Raw genomic sequence first — 19,009 nt, 5'->3', positions numbered from 1 at the left:
CGTAATGCAGCTGCACTCGGTATCAGTACCGACATTGTACGGATGGGTCCCTCAGAGGCTACGTCACTAGGTGCCGGGCACCTATATGATGCTATTTCTCAGATGCATCAGGTACTTCTGGGTGATGAGCCTGGCCCGAGTACAGCACCCTCTCATTCGGATCCAGGACCCTCTCATTCGGACGTACAGCAGTACACGCGTCGACGATGGCGTCATAGGGATTGATGATGGAGCCTTTGTAATCTTTGTAAAGCCTATGATATTAATGAAAAATATATATTTTTGGTACATTTACGTGTAATCTTTGTAAAGCCTGGCCCGTTCTATTTTACACAAATATAACAGTGCACATAACAATCAATCTAACAATTCGAAGACAGATATTTTTTGATTTATATTGATGATGGAGTTTCAAAAATTGTACATATATAAACAATCAATCTAACTCTACTGTCTTGCCTCCACCTCCCCCTGAGGAGATGGAGTCCCGTGGGGGGTTTGACCCTGAATCTGATACGACTGATGTTCTGCCTCCACCTCCCCCTGAGGTACCTCCAAATGTTGTTCCAATCAAAGCTGACCCTGGACAAAGTTCCCCTCCAAAAAAGGCAGCAAAGCCTAAGAGGGTGCCAGTGGCAAGACCTGGCCTTGCAAGGAGAGGGCAGCCGATTAACCTCTTAACCAAGAACATCACAGAGCCCTCTTTTCCAACAAATGTGTTAATCATCTGCTCAAGCTTGTCACTGTTAAGTTCTTGTACATCAGAAAGGTCTATTAGTTCCCCTGTTTGATTTGTTTGCTCCCACCAGCTCTTAAGTATGTTTCTGTTTACATCTGAAATCTCAACGGAAACAACAGTCGTCATATGTATTCCCAGCTGATGATGGAGTTTCACAGTACATGACTCTAAGAGCCCAAAAAAATTTACAACTTTCAAAAATTGTACATATATAAATAATCAATCTAACTCTACTGTCTCGCTAATTATAACATTAGGTGAGATGCTCTCTTTGAACTGTTGAATCCGTGCTTCATATGAATTTTCCCATCCGGTAGCACAAGGAAGATGATATTTTCGCCAGTTGGTCGCTACTGGCGGAACGGGATGTCCCGGCAACAAGAACACCTTCAAAATTAGAAATAAGAAAATATTAATAGCTACAAAATTATAAATAAGCAAAATTAAATAAGCAAAATTAAATATTCGCAAGTGTTGTGAACGTAGTACCTCAACAAAATGATTTCCATTTACGAATCCGATAGCGATATCTTTGCGGGATAGAAGAGGTACTGGCACAGAACGGAGAGGTAGGAAGGTCAGACATTGTTGCAACGAGAGATGGTATAGGACAACATTATAGCAGGATGCTATAAGATGACCCATGTCCGGCATAGTCATCCATCTGTCATATGGTGGACAATCATCATAATATGATAATGCATGAGTGATCTCAGCAATCGTCCCTTCCACACCATATAATGTGCGATAGTGGTCCGAATGACATTGCAACTCTTGCAATAAATTCTTCCTAACACGCACCCAGTCATCTTCTCCAAATCCCAGTAAGTCAGCTATTGCCCTAAATCCGCAATTCCCATCAGCTTTTACATCCTTGATATGCTGGATGTATGGTCTCAAGGCAGAAGGAATAGCATCAATATAGATAATGGGCGTATGTGACTGGGCTCTAGTACGAAAAACCTGCAAATAATATCAAATGATAGAAAATATGTAACAATGGCAGAACATGTCCCGTATCGGCACATCTCGGCACGGCACATCCCGTATCGGCACATCTCGGCACGGCACATCCCGTATCGGCACATCTCGGCACGGCACGTCCCTACATGTCCCGTATCGGCACATCTCGGCACGGCACGTCCCGACATGTCCCGTATCGGCACATGACATACCGGCACGGCACGGACCGTCCCGTAGACGTTGTGATACCTATTGTAAGGAAATAAATATTTGGTACTTACCTTTTGCTTGGGCCGCCTCTTTTGAATCTGAGTAGATGGATTGCGGATGGTAACTTTCGCAACACCAGGTGAATAACTATCCTGTCCAGATAGAACCACCTCAAACGCAGACGGGTCACGTCGAGTAGACGTATCAACCTTCATTGAAGCGCGCCCACGTGAACCGGTCTTCCGTTTTGCAGGCTCTAAAAGAGGTGTACTATCTGGACTTGCAATCTCTCGTAACTTCTTGATCATCTGCAATTGAGAAGCCCCATCTAACTTCTTGAATCGTAGCGCAATCAAATCTAACTCTGCATCACAACTCAACTGAATTGGCTGCACGGGGGGGGGGGGGGGGGGGTAGGCAGAATATCAAGTTTCCTCCAATGAGGATCTATGCAGTCGAGAGGAATGGGCCGACCTTCCACCCTGTACCGCGCAATCTGATGAGCACATGGTATACCATGTGTGCGTCGAATAGCGCACCCACAATTTGAATCATCAAACCCAACTGAATTGGCTCGTTTCGATTGGGCGAGGACATGATTTAACGCACTTATAGATATGAAACCTCGCAACTCTTTGAATTCAGCTGGCTTGAAGTTGTGCTGCACTACCAATAAACTCTTCTCCAATGAGGCTTTAACGGAGCTGTGCTGCAACTCAATCAATCCATGTATTCTAGTCCAAGATGACTCGAAACTTCCTTGGCTTGATCCAAGCTGCTTTTTGAGCTTTGCATGTGCACTCTCGACCCTAGTAAACAAATGAAAGTTAGATATAAGAACTGAGGCAAATTAAAATTAAATGAGTCTTTATTTGTGATACCTATTTGTCGTCACATTTCCGTAGTGCCTGCATGTATCCGTCCACGCCGCAACAAATCTTTCCTTGTATTTGCTCAGCCAAGTATCTGACACATACTGTAGTGCATCTGGATAGGTACCGAACTCTTTCTGCAGTGCACTCCAGCGATCATTATACTTGTCTTCCGTGGAGGACAGCACTAGTACATTCCAACTCATAATAAATTTATCCCATTTCTCCTTCAATTCGAAAATTTTTTTGCACTTGGCCAAAACATTCCTACTAATATGCCATCTACATAATAAATGTCTAGCAGTAGGAAATACTCTATGAATTGCATTCATCAAAGCCAAGTCTCTATCTGTAACAATCAACTCAGGCAAAACATCATCAGCTATGACACTGCGCAATCTCTCTAATGCCCAAGTATAGCTTTCTTCCCCCTCAGAATTTAAGTATACAAAAGCAACTGAAAATGTCATGTCAGTAGATGTCACCCCCACAATCTCTAAGAGCGGAAGACGATACCTATTCGTCTTGTACGTGCAATCCATTATCAACACACGGGGAAATGCACGGAACAAATCAATGCTGCCAGGGTGTGCCCAAAATAAGTCATGCACAACATCCGTATTAGTACAATTCCTATGCCACTCAATATATTTAGCCTCTGATAATTTACCTAATAGATGTTGCATTTCAGACCTCCCGGCTTTCTCTGCAACCTTAAACCGTTGACGTACATTGTAGATAGTCTTGATAGTCGTAACATTGAGGGCATCTCTTTCCTTCAATGTGGATAATATGTCCTTTGGACGAACCAAACTCTTCGACATATCCACTAACAATTCCGTCTCCTGCTCAGATAATCTCCCTGCATATGAGTGCCCCTCCAGATTCTCTGCAGCGGGATGATTGTGCACTCCACATACGACCAGTAATATCCAATCATCCGCAGTATCCAATTTCTTTCCTCTTAATGCAAAAGGGCATCCACACTTCTTTGTCCCACAGGCAGTCTTTATTCGCTTTTCTTTTTTGGTTCGGTACGTCCCACCCCTCTCACAACCTAACGTAATTCTGGGTTTCTTAGAAATGGTACCTGCATCAGATGATTTGATTACAACAACAAAACCATTTCGCCTCCCAGCTTCACGACACCAATTACACAAGTCCTCTCTACTCTTGAAGATCTATACATTAAACAATTTATGTAAGTACACAGTTGCAAAAATAGCTCGCTAAACTAATACAAAATTGCACAATACATTATAATACCTCGTAAGTTGTAAATTCGCTTGTGTAATCCAGTACAAATTCTGATCCAATTATACTCGATTCGGTTGTAGCATAGCCCTACATATAAAATAATTTATCACCAAGAATTAATGAATCAGAGGATCTGTTCGGCACAAAATTTCAGCATGGCACGCGATTTGGCACCAGAAGCCTTCTGTTCGGCTGCACAGTGCCGAACAGAAGGCTTCTGTTCGGCACCGTGCAGCCGAACAGAACCCTTCTGTTCGGTTGAGGGTTGCCGAACAGAAGGCTTCTGTTCGGCACTGGTCAGCCGAACAGAAGCCTTTTGTTCGGCGATCCAGTGCCGAACGGAGCACGAACCGTGAAAAAAAAAAAATTTCGAAACAAGGTGGAACACGTACCTTTGCGGCCGATTCTTCGTCCCAAATCACTAGTTGCTTGTCCATGCTTCGAATGGGGCTTAAATCTCCTTCAAAGATCGCCTAAACGATGTAAATGGATCGAGGGGTTTAAGGGGGGTTTGAGGGGGGGTTTTTTTTTCCTTTTCAAAACGAAACGGAGGAGGAGGAAGGGGGGGGGGGTGTATGAGAAAATTTCAAGGGCAATATGGTAATTACACTAAAGGTTAGTTTGGGTTTTTTTTTTTTGGTTTTTGGGGGGTGTCCTGAGCAATAGGGGGGGTGTATATAGAACTACCCGGACTTGAGGCGGTACTGGAAATCCGGAGCGATATCTAGCCTCAAGGAAAAGATCGATTTCTTCCACGCTTCCCTTACCCCTCCCCCTTCCCCCCTCCCCCCTCCTCCTCCTCCTCCTCCTCTCTCATTTCCTCTGGGCTCTCTCCAATGGCGTCCGTAAGCGCTTCAACCGGCAGCCTGCTCAGACCGACGGACCGGATAGCCTCCGCCTTCCCCTCCTCTCCCTTCTGTGAGTACTCGCATCTCGGCCCCATCACCGCTTCCTAGGTTTTTTCTTCCCCGGCATTCGATTCCTTCGATTGGTTCTGCTATGGAAAGTAAATCGATTCCGTGATTTGTATTTGACGCTGGATTCTTTGTTCGATAGGTTTTCTAACTTCTCTCTCTTGCAAATTATCGAAGAATATAAGCTTCTTTAGCATAAAATTCTAGCTGCTTCGAGGGAAAAATAGGTTTCAGAGATGCTCCATTGAACAAGATTTTGTTGTTTTCTGGCAGTTAGGCGTGTACTGGATTCCTGATATGATAAAAAGATCTAGCAGGCTATGGGCTTTTTCTCTTAGGCTTAGTGTTGTTGTTGGCGGATTCTTCTTTCTGAGTGGTTATTGTGTTAGAAAGTATGGAATTTCCCTGATCTCATGAGATTTCGATGAACTGATTTTGGTTAGCTTGAATTACCAGTTTCGTTCAAGTTTAAGCTTCAATGAGATAATCAAAAGAATTAAGGTATCTACATTTGCAATTTAGTGTTAATGCTGGACCTTATGTGGTACTGCAATAACTTCTATAGTAATTCTGTTAAAACCATATTGTTAATGCTGGGCTTTCCACCTTGACCTTTGAGCTATGCATCTGTCTTAAACGAGAGTGAAACATTTTAGAATTGAAATTTGAATACCTGTTATTTGTTAGAAGAAAACACTGATTAAGGTGACTAAGCTGAATTGCTTAAAGTTATAGCTGGAAAGCTCCATATGATTTAGAGTTTTCGTGTTTCAATAATTTAATTATGATGCATGCAAAAAATATCCAAGTTGGTTGGTAAAGTAGAGTCCTTAGCTATTTATCCATGCCTCTTGATGTTCATGAACCATCACTAGGTTAGGACAAGTCCAGTTGTCGCTTGTCAACTTTGCCTAGTCATTTGACTATAAGATTGTTTCCTTACCGTTCCTTCCAACTCATCCTAGTTGGATTCCAAATGGAAAATGTTTTAGGCTTATAATAGAGGTAGCTAGTAAATGCTCTGCACTATTTAGATGGTCTAAGGTAAGATAGCAATTGTAATCCAATAACAATGTGCTATCATGTGGTGGTTTTCTTGCAGCTTTGTGCATCTTCTTAAAAATTACAATTGCTTTTGTATATCTCTGCTTATGTATATGTGTAAGGGAGCATGCTCCTCATTCATGCATATAACGAATCCTGGAACTTTTCATAGATATTTGGATTAACTACTAAATAAGTATAGATTCATGTGACATCCCATTCTTTAATGATATGGACAGTTTACCACATGATCTTCATGGCACCTTGTGCGTCTGAAAGCTAATAACTACTGGTGATATTGTTTGTAGAAACACATAAGAAAACCTTTATGTTCTTGTTTTTGGGCATTCTAAATTTCACCTATGACCAATTTGTGCATGCTCCATTTTAGGTCATAAACTTAAAGCAAATGGTGCTCCAATTTTATCATGGCCCCTTAACAGAAGAACACACTTATCGAAGTCTCTTCGTGTATATGGTTTATTTGGAGGAAAAGGGAAGAGTGAGAATAGTGATGATGCTCCATCAAAGGTAAGCAAGCCAACCATTTGTTGCCCCATTCATATTCCGTTGAACTTTATGATGCTTTTCGGTCATGGTCTGCTAGCTTTACTAATTGGAATGATTTAAACATAGACTATGAAACTTCTATTCCTCCAATAAATAACAAGTGAATGTTGAAACCTTCATATAGACTCTTTTAAACACATATAACATAAAAATAGTTTTTTAATACTCACATGTTCTTCCCTTTTATCTGTTGACATTATTGCAAGATATGGAGATAAGCAAGATGATGCTTTTGAGAGCAATCTTGCCCATGACATGGAATGTTGAAAAACAAGAAAATCCATGGAAGGATATAAAGACCATCATATCACTGCTAGAAAACTAACTTAAAATAAAAAAATCCTCATTCTCTATCAAGAATGCACTCTGGTTCTATTGTGATTTCAGCAATCTGACTATTTTTTTCCTCTAGATGGACCACCATACAACAAAAAGGAACAAAGTCCTCTTCTACTAGATCATTATGAACCTGTTTCTTTGTGTAACTGCTGATGCCTTCTTTTGCTTATCTATTGAGTGCTGATAGGTAGTACATACATTTCCTATAACAAAAGTCAGAAACAATTCCCATCTCCTTATTGCACAAAATTTGGTTGTCATCCCACCTTCCAATGCTGCTCTAGGAGATAGGGTCATCTAGATGACAACTGTTTAAAGACTTGCACTTTTTACAAGACTTTTATTTATCGTAGACTGTTTCTCATGTTTGATAGTTACTCTGAAGGGGTTACTAAAGTGCCTTTATTCAATGTATAGATACTGGAAACTCAGGATTATGGATAAGAATAAGATAAAAAGGCTATTGAGTGGTTTTATGTTGGGGTTCTGTTAATTGGTGTTAATTGGTACTGAAGAAGTTTCATGCACAATGAATGTTGAGGTGAATAGGTGATAAAAATACAAATAAAAAGATTGTAATGGATTGGTAAATTAATTTTCTTTATTTATTACTTGTAAAGTTTTAACTTTATAGGAGACTTTGAATTCATAGAAAATTTTTGAATTCTTGTTTTGTATCCACTAGAGTCATACTTAAGGTGCCTATGCTTGAATTTATCCGTTTAATTTGAGGTTAACTTTTAATTGACTTCCTATGCCTTTACATAAGTGGTGTTTTAAGGCAACAAATTTTGAAGTTGGGTTGTTGACTTTTGCTCAGAGGATTCCGCATGTTTATTCCTGAATAAGCAGTCCTGCTCTTCTTTTTTAATTTTGTTCTCATGCCTGTCTTGCCCATAGCAAGGTAGTTCAGAGGAAATATCCTTTTCATTTCTTTCTTTTAACCAAGTAAGATGTCACATGGAGTATTTAAGTAGCTTAAGTTAAATACAAATTGATGTAGGACTGTCTAGACCTTAGGGGTCTATAGGGTCTAGGCAAGCAAGGCTTAAACCTTTAGGTTGCCGGAGATTCCAGCTTATTTGTAAGTTTAGGGTTTTAAATATAGCAAAGCGATCTGCTGTGCTTTTGGCTAGAAAGAGGGGACTGTTAGTGGATTATAAGGATGGATTCAAGGAGAAATAAAAAAGATGGTAGCAATAGATTTGATTCTGCAGTACTACAGGTTCAAGACACTATCGGTGTTAGAGGCAGCAAGGTCAGGGTTTGCAGAGATCAACCATGGGCTGTGATGGAAATCCATTATGCTCTCTACTACAATATCAGAACAAGGTCTACTGTGACACCAGCCCTGATCTGACCAGAAAAAAAGATCCCGACAGGTGGTTGTTTGCCTTCCACAGATGGCTAGCAGTGGCACAATGGCGAGGAAATAGCTTTCTCTGTTATTAGGTCTGCATGCTATAAGGGTCTAGTATGTTTCTGCTGCACATTAGTTCATAGCAGCAACCGCAAGAACAACCAGGCTATAGAAAATAAAGAATAGAAGCAGAACTGAAGGCAGTAGAAAGTGGTAAAAGGAGAGGAAGGATAACATGGTACTTGCTCCGAGACCTATAGATCACATCTAGGGTTTGAAGACCTCACAACTCCATTGTAGAATCACACCACGAGAGTAAAGAAAACCAAAGACTCCATTCTTTAATTCATAATCTATGTAAAATCTGATTCATCAAACCATAATACTCCCTTCTTATAACAAAACAGAAACCCTAATTTGGCTCTTTTTTAAAATCCCAAAATTGCTCCTAATAAGGCATAGCTATTGTTCGTTGTCACTGTAGCATGAACAGTACCATAAACAGTATGGAATAGTAAATAGGTCTCATCAAGACAACAGTTAAAATTTGAAATCTTTTAATCTTGGCCTTTGATTTTAAAAGTCCTATTAAATCAAAACAATAACTGGAAATAACAGAAAAAATAGAAAATTGATAACTATAAATCTAAGAAAAATCCCATGTTGGAGCCCTTCAATGCACCATGTCATGTTCTCGATCTCCATCATGAATGCTATTTGCTGAAGGACTAATTTTCTATAGAGAGAGAGATAAAAAAAAGCAACTCAAAAAGATGAGCATCTTACTTGGTATGGTGGAGAACTATGAGAGCAACTTCATTTCCATGAGATAGGTGGATAGGTCAGTGCATCATTTGTTTAATCAAGGATGCTTCAATCATAAAGCAATACCCAAGCTTAGTTCTTGAATAGATCATATATATTTCCCCCAAAATATATTGAAGGTTGTCCATTAAGGTGTCCGTTCCAACTTGGCTCGATATTCTTAAAAAAACTTGACATCATGGCATCTTCAAAATTTTACAAATTTATGATCATATCACCAAATGAGCCTAGTGCCTCAGAACACTAGCCTGACTTTAAACACAATATAAGTTTTTAGAGGTGAGGAGCTGACATGGAAAGGTGGCACATCACGATTTGACAATATGCAGTGGCTCATTATGAAAGTGTCCAAATGTCCAACATGTTTGGGATCACAACTAATCCATCATTTGATATATCTAATTAACGTTCGATGCATCAAGCTATCAATGGGAATAACAAAAGTTATATCCTTTGAAACTTCCTTCCGTAGCCTATGATAGATCTAGCCATATGCTTCCTTGTATATTATTATGAACTCCTTCCACATATTCAAGTCCCCAGATGAGTCAACACACCTTTGCCATGTCAAAAAATGCATTGCCTTCTATTCATAAGAAAGTTTCAACATTTAAATTTTGAAGTGTACTATGGAAACATATGTTCTACTTATACTTTAAAAAGTTTCAATGACCTAATACCTGTCAAAGACAGTTTAGAGGGTCTCATCTGATGGTTATTCGAAGGTAAATTTGAGGTCATCCTTCTTGAAGAATTTATATTGGCCCAAACCAATCAAATCGTGCAAGGGCAAGGGGAGAAGCTCAGGTGGGGTAGAACTGTGCAAAAAAGTTGTAAGGATTGACTGATGGGGCTATGACCATGTTAGTCAATTTGAGAAAATGCTTAAAATGAAACACATAATGCTTAAATTAGAGGCTTAATGCTTTTAGCAACTGCAAGAAGGAAATAACTTGATGAGTTCAGTAGGTAGAAGTTTCTGAACTAGTTGCATGGACGAAGACCGCATAATCTGAGGATATACTCAGAGTTTAAAACAAAACCAGATTTAATCTACAGATTTAAATGATGTAGTGGCTTGCTAGCTTCATATAGTTAAAAAGGTCTATCCTTTACACGACAAATTGATGAAATGTATGATCTCTTCCAAACACGATGACACAAGTGGGGCACCAAAAGAACTTTGATTTTTGTTGCTTTCTTTGGAAGATTTTGTACACGTTTTTACTAAGTTAGTGGATGTCGATACAATCTGATTTAGGAAACATGTGACCCTCAGTAAGGAAGAAAAAGATATCCAAGCAAAAGAGTGGATGAGGTTACTTATGTTGATGATGCCAAGACATTTCTACATTAAGAGAATATTTGAAACATTAGAAGAGCGGCATCTATTTGTCAATGACGAGAGACATTTCTACATTAAAGAGTATTTGAAGCATGAGAAGAGCGACATCTATGGCAAAAAGAAGTAGGCATAATTATAGATGTAGGAGTTTCCTCCAATCTTAATTCTGACCTTGTTGTTGATGGTGGCATCTCAAGGAACATCATTTGAGCTTGTCCAAGAGCCCAGCATGACAATAAGAAGAAAACTTCATTGGCTTGGTTCCATGATCATGAAAATGTCATGGTGATTGAACAATGTTTCATCACATTCTTTATTGGATGCTTCACATTAATCAAATCTCATTGGATGTGGAGCCTTCATCGGTCATATATCCTACTGGCTGGCCACTATTGTATGATCAAATAGGAACTCATGATTTGGTGGTCTAGACAAATCATGCATAAGGGACAAAAGATTACTTGGACCAAAGTGCTATGCTGCATTATAGGAAATCAATATTTAGTTCAGCTGTTTAGGTGACTATAATTCCTTGTTGATTGTAATGTGTCCATATTATGGTATAAAGATATCACATGGACGATCACTGCCCAAGAATATAGTAATGGGTTAGCTCATAACTCAAGGACGAAATTCCTGTACCGTATGTTGTCCTTTGAGTGGTCCACATTCTCAAGATCCTTATATTGAATGGTTATCAAGTCAATTAAATTTTATGACATTATAATTAAGCGTTTTAAGGATTTTGACGCCTTCATATGCAGGTATTTATGTTAAAATCGAAAAGCTTGGTTTGGATATTTGTCAAACCAAACAAATTCTAGTTTTGGTACTCATGGATCCAGCTATGCCGGGAATATCAAAAATATTCATAAAAATTGAACTCCAGAATAAAATGAAGGAAAATATGAAAATGCTAAAAAATAATAAATTAGACATCACTTAGGGAATATTATGTTTCTATGCTTATGGGTTTAACATTTTTGTGCTAAATCAACAAAGGTAATTTTAAAAAAAATACAGAGTTCAGTAGAAAAATACAACTCTTTATTTGATCTCTAACACATGACAATCTACATGCTGACAAGTCTGAGCTTTAGATGGCCAAACCTATCTTATACTTCCACGATATTGCTCCCTAACCCAGTATCAGGATACTCCTAGAATTTCTCGAATCTCACAAAGTCTTGAGTTTAATCTTGAGAAAATGCTTTCCAGAACTCATATAATGAAGAAATGATGAAACTAACTTGTCTATAATATATTTAGGCACATAAGCTAGTTTTGATGATAGATCCAAACCCACCCTGATTTTGAATCTGTTAGTTACTTCAATTTAAATGTTTTGGGAATTCAGTTGAAACTTGAATTGTGATTTAAGGAGTGATGCAATTTGTAATTCATTGTGATTCTGTTAGTTACTTCAATTATTTGTTTTAGTTCAGTGGTTTGCCAAAGCTGCTTCATACATTTCTTCTTTGCTTTCTGATAATTTTGTTTCTGCTTGTTTTAAGTGGGAAATGGATCCAGAACTTATAGAATTTAAGACTGGATGATAGGAGGAAAACAACTTAAAAGCGCATGTATCATACAATTACTGGAAATATTCACTGGCAGGCACACCTATAAAAAGTTGCTTTGCTCCTTGTTGAGAAAAGAGTGTCACTTGGATAAGTTGGCAAGAGGAAAATATAATTGGGTCTTTTTGGAGCAAAAATTCAGAAAAAGGAAAATGAACGTTCTTTTAGTTATCAAATCTATACATCTTTATGTCACATAAGAATTTTGTGTATATGTTAATTGTTTCCTAACTAAATATAGTTTTTATCCATTTAATTGCTCTTTCAATTTCCTATAGTTTTGGTCTATAGCTTAGTTCAATTACCTTATATATGTTACCGTGTGCCCTCTGATTACTTATGCCAAGTCATGGTGTGGTACAAATTGAGAAAACCTGAGACTAATCCCAACCCCATGGACCTTACTTTCTTGTCCATTTTTTGAGACAGATGGATGTCTCACTGACCTTGAGTACTGGCTACCTTTTCTTTTATATGCTTAGACCTTGATGTTCAATATTGATACCAGATGGAACACTTGTCACTGTTTGTGCTCATGAATTGTAACATAATGCCATACGGTGTAAGAAGTGAGCACATAAGAGTGGATGGGCAGTTGAACCAATTAATTATAGTGTTCAGGAGTTGAATTGAGATGGAATGAACTAGTGTAACCAGGGTCTAAGGGGCACTAGATCTTGGATTTATCTTGAAGGGATTGTGAAATATGTCAGGAAGCCCAAATATACCACAGCAGTGAATAAGAAAAACTGGCTGTGTTAATAAATTCAGCCCTTGGTAGAAATTAATTGCAAAAAAAAATCATAAACTGGCTGTAATCAAATAACATTTCTGATTATCGGTAAGGTATTAATTCTATGATGAGATATCGGATCAAGACATAAAGAACTATCTTTCCTTGATACATTCTAGATAACTCAAAAAATTTTATTCCCTGTAATTCTCTTGGCCTTTTTCTGTTGATTTCTGTCTCAGTTGTTACAATTGGGTTTTCACATGGGACCAACACTTGTGAATAAGATTTGATGCTAGTCTAGATCAGTACTTTGGAAGATGATCTGAAGATAGAAAATTGACAGCTTTTAGGTTCTGACTTTGAGAATACCATCCTAACTCAAATAGTAGTTAGGTAACACCATATCCTCTGTTGTTGTCTTGATGTTTATCAATGTATTTGTAACTTAAGCATCCATACTCTGAACTTTTACCTATCGATAATATGGATACCATCATTTTCTCTGTCTATGGTCTTTCTTTTTAAAAGTTAAACTCACTATATTCATCTGCTCCATGTACTTTAGGCAGGGATGTTAGGAAACATGCAAAATATGTACGAGACTGTTAAGAAGGCTCAAATGGTGGTCCAAGTCGAGGCTGTCCGTGTACAAAAGGAGCTTGCATCGTATGCATTAGTTATCAGTTACTGAATAATGTTTTTCCATTATTTTTCATGGGAATATGGCTTCACTTTGATCCCTCTTTGTCTCACAGAGCAGAATTTGATGGTTATTGCGAAGGTGAGTTGATCAAGGTATGTCTGCCAACACCTGCTGTTTATTTTGATCATGACTGAAAATTGAACCATGCTAACCTAATACAATGGGTAAATTGCAGCATGTGTTCTCTTATATTGTTTGACATGCCTCAGGAGTTTTCTTTTAAATTGTTCACAACTGTGCACACTCAGGAATTTTTTTTATCTAGGACTATACGTTAAATATAGTTAGTCTGCAAAAGATATACCGTAAGCTTTTATGCTCCAGGATTTTAATGTCTAGGTGTCTTGAATGTCTAACAGGACAAACTCCCGACAAGTCTGATATGAAGACAATTTTCTAAAAATGAATTATTAATTCTAATTATATGCACGTCTATATGTGGGCTTAAATAGCCAGGATTCATCAAACCTTCGCTTGCTTGGAGGCATCTGGAGGCTCACGCAGCACAACCGGCGAGCAGAGCCAACCCCAACCATTACAGTCATGAGACGCGCGGGCGTGATGTCCTGAAATATAATTAACTACATTTGCTGGTCAATGGCAATCTTGTTTGGAAAAAAAGGAATGTGTTTCACTTGATGTTAACTCAAAAAAGAAACGAAGAAAAGGTGTGGGCTGTGTCACTTCAATACTTGACAACTCAAATACTGGCACTTCAGTATAGGTGTCCTTTTCAAAATTCTATGACAAGTTTGGAAACTACATATACTTAATTAACTCTTGTGTAGTGCCTAGAGGTACCTTACCATTCTACCAAGCGCTAAAGCTTTATCAATTTAAAGATCTGAAAAAATGAAGTGTAGAGTCATTTTCAGCGTTTAAGATGGAAAATTTACCATTCTATATTGTAAGATGTTCGTGCCATGCCTTACATCGATCACTCACATTGATACAATTTATGTTATCTTTGTTAAATTAATTTATAGGTCAATGGCCCATTCGAGATCTTTTAGCATTCTTTAGTCTGCATTCTCTCTTATATCTCCTCTTTGTGCCTTTAAGAATCATGCTAGCCATGACTTATTGCCTTGGTGAAGATGTTCCTTGGAACATGATGTAAGGAGATGAGATCTCTTTTTGATCACCATTTTCCCATAAATAGCTATCAGCATCAATATGCTTGGTGCCTCAATGAAACATTGTACTAGTGACTGTTATTTTATAAACCTTTCTTAAACTTAACCTTCTGTTCCCATTTCTTTTTTATCCTTAATTTCTTATAATTTTTAATGTTTCACCATGCTGCCACTTTTGATTAGTCCGCTGTCTTTCGGGGCTTCCTGTGTACACTTGAAGTTCCCATTTTCTCTGCAGATATGCATGGTAATACATGCCTATATTAAAACAACAATGCAATTATGCTAATGCATTGAAACCTGTTTCACATTTTTGTCATTATGCATATCTATTATACACATTGTATCATTACATGCATATAAGGTCATTATCGGCAATAATGACACAAGCTTAGTGTTTCTATTCTCCTTTCCATGTTCCTGGTTTCACATCCTGTTTATCGTAAATGCTATCAATTCACTATTTGTTGATAGTGTAATTGTTGTACATGTTTTCATCTTTAGCAAATGTGCATGTGCACATCTTTGTAGCTAGCTCAGATCCAGTCCAGGTCTCTTTGAGAATCTATGTCATACGACTCATACCTCTGTCAAAATAACTGCCATTGCCTTGTCCATAAAGTTACTTATAGTTTATATATAGCATTTGTAGTTCAATCAGGTATGCAACTAATGGATGACCGAGCATTGGTACCTCTGAAATTGTCCACAGGGATATGTTTATAAAGTCAAATCAATGTAATAGAATGTAATCATGTTAGCATCTGTAGTAGAGAATGTAGGTCTTATTTCTATTTTGAGTTCAGTGTCCACTATCATTCCATGCTTTGCAGCTGCATACCAATAGTGCATTCCCATATTAGTATGAAAAAGGTTCTCTATAGGTTCTCTGTTTAACTTTAACTAATGATTTTTCAGGTAACAGTTTCTGGAAGCCAGCAACCTCTACGCACTGAAATAACGGAGGCTGCAATGGAGTTGGGGCCTGAAGTAAGTTCTGATTTTGCAACACCTTCCAATGGCTATGGGAATTTTGATACTATCAGATATAGTTGTGTGTATTCAAATAAATGATCTCAGCTTCAATTTTGACCATATGTTGTGATGTTGTTTTAGAGAAATCTTAATTGTGGTCAAGTCATACTTTGATATCGAAAACTTGATTATCCCATGTTCTGGTTATAAATTTTTGGTATGTTATAGCTTATCAATATGCTTATTTAGTGTATAAGGTTTAAACATTCAAACAATTTTCGAGTGCTGACCCATTTGCCAATTTTGCAAGTTTGTGAATTTTAATTTAGTCTTGGATTAATATTTAGAACTTTCATTTTGTCTCGGCAAGGACTAAGGACATTGTAGAGTGCAATTTTTTCCCAATTGGTACTTGTTGAACTTATTAGGGACATTCTGGATAAGAATACTTTAATTGTTTGGTTCATTTCATAGTCATTCCAGTATCCTTAATGGTTGGAATCAAGGTACGCGGAACCGATCGAACCGGCGTACCGGTGAAGACCGGTACGGGTACCACCGGTTCTGCTAAAAAAAAAAACGCGCGGGCGCGTTATGCCACAGCTGTGGCATTAAATGGGCTCGCGGCCCCGCGCGGAAAGCCCGCAGGGGGGATCGCGCGCATGCGATTCCCTGTGCGGGGACCGCAGATCGTACCAAAAAAAATGGCGTAGGCACGAGTGGAGAATGCGAGTCGGGGACGCGTTTGCCCACTCGCGCCCGTGTCCTCAAGCGGGGGCGCACTGCCCCGCGCGCGGGACTGCTCTTCTTTTTTTTTTCCTTCTCCTGTTCATCTTCCCGACCCTTCTCCTCCTCTCCTTCCCGAACTCTCTCATCCTCTCCTTTCTTCCCCTCTCTCCTCTCTTTTCCTCTCTTTCCCCCCTTCTCCCGCGAGCAAAGGAGTAGGAGCCGCATCAGAGAACGGGTGATCCTCGTCGGCCCAAGAAAGGAGGTCGGGCCTTTGGGAGGAGGTAGGCTTCTTCTTCTTCTCCTCTCTCTTCTTCCTCTTCTTTCTTTTTCTTTCTTCCTCTTCTTTCTTCCTCTTCTTTCCTCTTCTTTTTCCCCGATGCCGGTACCAGGCTTGTACTGGTGCAAACCGCACCGGTACGGGCAAGAAGCCCTTCGAACCGAATTCTGTGACTGTACCGTACCGGTGCTGGCCAGAACTAGTACGGTACAAGCTGAACCGGTCGGTTCCGACCGATTCAACAGACCTTGGTTGGAATATTCTACCTTGGGTGCTGCGCTTGTTTTCCGGTCTTACTCTCAAACATGTTCCTACTCCCACCCCCACTTCCTAGCATCGTGACCTTTTTGTAAAACAAAAATTATCTCACACTATCATGTTAGAATCATTCTTGTTCAATAAGAAATGTGGCATTCATTATTTTGTCATTTTTTGAGAATCTATGGAGCATCCTACTCTTTAAGCGGTGCAACAACTATATGAGCAGTTTTTATTGTTTTTATGATGTTTTATTATTGTTCTAATCATATTCCTTGATGTGCCTCTCACCTGAAATTCTTCAAGCATCTTGCTTCCACGCTGATGTACTAGAACCTGCTGATGCTTATTATGGTTCTGATGGTGATATGCATGCTTATTTATTTATGGATAGGTTTTGTTATCACATTGCCTATACTAGTCTCAGAAATGAGCATCTCATCACACATATAATTGCCAAATTTCTATTATATCATGTTTATCAAGTAGCATGTGAACTACTATGAGGAAAACTGTAGAAAGGGTTGACACCTGGTTGACAGCCATCACTAAGACTTTACACAACAGTGTTCTTAATTTAATGCTTCATATTCCATAACTGACTCCATTTTGATGGGAGAAGACTTATAAGATGATAATGACTCACTGTTCTGGTGCAGGAATACATTTTCTGCCATAGGGCACAAGCGGTTTAGAGCCATTTCCTGATGCATTTTTTCTCATTTCTTTGCTTCCACCAGCCTGTCAGTGAGCCCGTGACAGTGATGGCATGAGGAACAAGCAGTGGATTATGCATCCTTATGTGCACCACCATTTGTAAAATAGCACCATCCTTCTTTTATATGATCAACTACCTTTTCTCAACATTTATGTCTTTAAAGCCAGGTCTTTATTTGTCTGGCATTCTTAATTTTTATAACTAATTTAACATTATATCATTAATGAAATCAAGGATGGTGGAACCGTCTCGAACCACCTGGTTTGGGGCATGCTGAGCCATACTAGCGGTGGACTGGGACGGTACTAGCAACCAAAATGAGAAACCGATGATGAAGGGGGAGAGGGAGAAGGAGAGAGGGGAAAAGAGAAAGAGGGAGGGTGGGAGAGAGGGAGAAGGAGAGCAAGGTTGTGAGAGAAAGAGATTCCCTTTAACTTAAAGAAGCGAAAAAAATTTAAAAACAGGTCGAGCCCCTGTTTCGTTCGAAATAGGGCTTAGATCCGCTCGGCTCTGCCCAACAGATGACCGGAGGAGGAGAGGAGGGCTTCCAAGCCCCCTCTCCCTGCATCTCTCTCTCTCTCTGTCCCTGTCCCTTTCCCTCTCCCTGCATCTCTCTTCCCCTCCCTCTCTTCTCTCTCTTCCTCCTCTCTTTTCCTTTCTCTCCTTCTCCCTTTCTGGTTTCCTTTTTCGGTACATGTAGGGACGGGATGGCACGATACCGTTCCATACCATACTGCCGGCCTACTCACACGAGTGCCGGTTCCAGTACTGCAGACTTTGGATGAAATGAACATATAATTTTTTTCAGTATATATATGATCTAGTTTCAAGCTGGAGCATGTCATCCAGGACATGAATTGACACCAATTTGAAAGACATGTTCGTTCAAAATTTTTATACAATTTAATGTTATCAATATTCACTGTGAAACATTTTCTTAGATATTCTTCTATCAGTGTAATTTAAGAACCCAGAATTCTCATCCTTTATATTATCTCCTGCAGAAGCTCTCTTTGTTAGTAACTGAAGCATACAAGGATGCGCACCAAAAAAGTGTCCAGGTAAGACCTATGGCCTTGTAATCCAATATCCAAGATTTGAGTTTCTTACGTGCGTTAGGCTAAAAAATTGCATGCAAATTCCTTTCAGGCCGTGAAAGAGAGGATGAGCAACCTTGCCCAAAGTCTAGGAATGCCACCAGGCCTCGGTGAAGGGCTCAAGTGATGAGAGGCAGTGTTATTTCACCAAGGCTTCTAATGCTCATCGATTTTGTATACTAGCCAAGATTAAGTGGACAGATGACTGCGGGCATGCATCTTAATACCTCTTCTAATCTGACACAGTTTGATTAGCCACATAAAAACTTGTGCTCATCATGGTTATTGTATCAAAGAGAATGTCAAGAACCCTTTATTATTATTTTTCCAAATAATTTATTATAATTAGTTTGATGCCTACA

At 39.1% G+C, this 19,009-nt stretch overlaps 2 protein-coding genes across 3 annotated transcripts; one reads left to right on the top strand and one right to left on the bottom strand.

Moving 5' to 3' along the window:
• Window positions 1-2,367: 2,367 nt before the first annotated feature.
• On the bottom strand, window positions 2,368-4,605 carry LOC148702860 (protein FAR1-RELATED SEQUENCE 5-like). The gene is made up of 3 exons (XM_089926142.1): window positions 4,434-4,605; window positions 4,051-4,128; window positions 2,368-3,965 (listed from the first exon to the last, which is right to left on the bottom strand). Exons 1-3 carry the CDS (start codon window positions 4,476-4,478, stop codon window positions 2,781-2,783), a joined length of 1,308 nt encoding a protein of 435 aa, XP_089782268.1. The 5' UTR covers window positions 4,479-4,605; the 3' UTR covers window positions 2,368-2,780.
• A 144-nt stretch (window positions 4,606-4,749) lies between these two features.
• LOC103711014 (nucleoid-associated protein At2g24020, chloroplastic-like) lies at window positions 4,750-19,009 on the top strand. 2 transcript variants are annotated; one of them, XR_005512559.3, is made up of 8 exons: window positions 4,753-4,959; window positions 6,391-6,530; window positions 13,320-13,420; window positions 13,510-13,549; window positions 15,512-15,583; window positions 17,492-17,648; window positions 18,555-18,611; window positions 18,700-18,767. XR_005512559.3 is itself a non-coding variant. In XM_008796981.5 (7 exons), the coding sequence occupies exons 1-7, from the start codon at window positions 4,878-4,880 to the stop codon at window positions 18,772-18,774; spliced, it is 567 nt and encodes a 188-aa protein (XP_008795203.2). In that variant the 5' UTR covers window positions 4,750-4,877; the 3' UTR covers window positions 18,775-19,009. The 2 variants fall into 2 exon arrangements, 1 of the variants encoding a protein (XP_008795203.2); XM_008796981.5 differs by lacking the exon at window positions 17,492-17,648 and having other exon boundaries at window positions 4,750-4,959; window positions 18,700-19,009.

This window comes from Phoenix dactylifera, chromosome 11 (assembly GCF_051530095.1).
Source record: "Phoenix dactylifera cultivar Ajwa chromosome 11, Ajwa_hap1_PhDact_Kaust_v1.1, whole genome shotgun sequence".
Classification (NCBI taxonomy): Eukaryota; Viridiplantae; Streptophyta; class Magnoliopsida; order Arecales; family Arecaceae; genus Phoenix; species Phoenix dactylifera.
The sequence above is the reverse complement of the archived record's forward strand: the minus strand, read 5'-3'. Positions and strand labels throughout refer to the sequence as shown.

Excerpts from the sequence above, each read along its gene's own strand:
- LOC148702860 (XM_089926142.1), bottom strand. The coding sequence starts at position 4,478 with ATGGACAAGCAACTAGTGATTTGGGACGAAGAATCGGCCGCAAAG. Across the intron at positions 4,129-4,433 it reads ACGAAGAATCGGCCGCAAAG|GGCTATGCTACAACCGAATC; the intron begins GTACGTGTTCCA and ends TTTTATATGTAG. Across the intron at positions 3,966-4,050 it reads GCGAATTTACAACTTACGAG|ATCTTCAAGAGTAGAGAGGA; the intron begins GTATTATAATGT and ends TTTAATGTATAG.
- LOC103711014 (XM_008796981.5), top strand. The coding sequence starts at position 4,878 with ATGGCGTCCGTAAGCGCTTCAACCGGCAGCCTGCTCAGACCGACGGAC. Across the intron at positions 13,421-13,509 it reads GTACAAAAGGAGCTTGCATC|AGCAGAATTTGATGGTTATT; the intron begins GTATGCATTAGT and ends TTTGTCTCACAG. Across the intron at positions 15,584-18,554 it reads CAATGGAGTTGGGGCCTGAA|AAGCTCTCTTTGTTAGTAAC; the intron begins GTAAGTTCTGAT and ends TATCTCCTGCAG.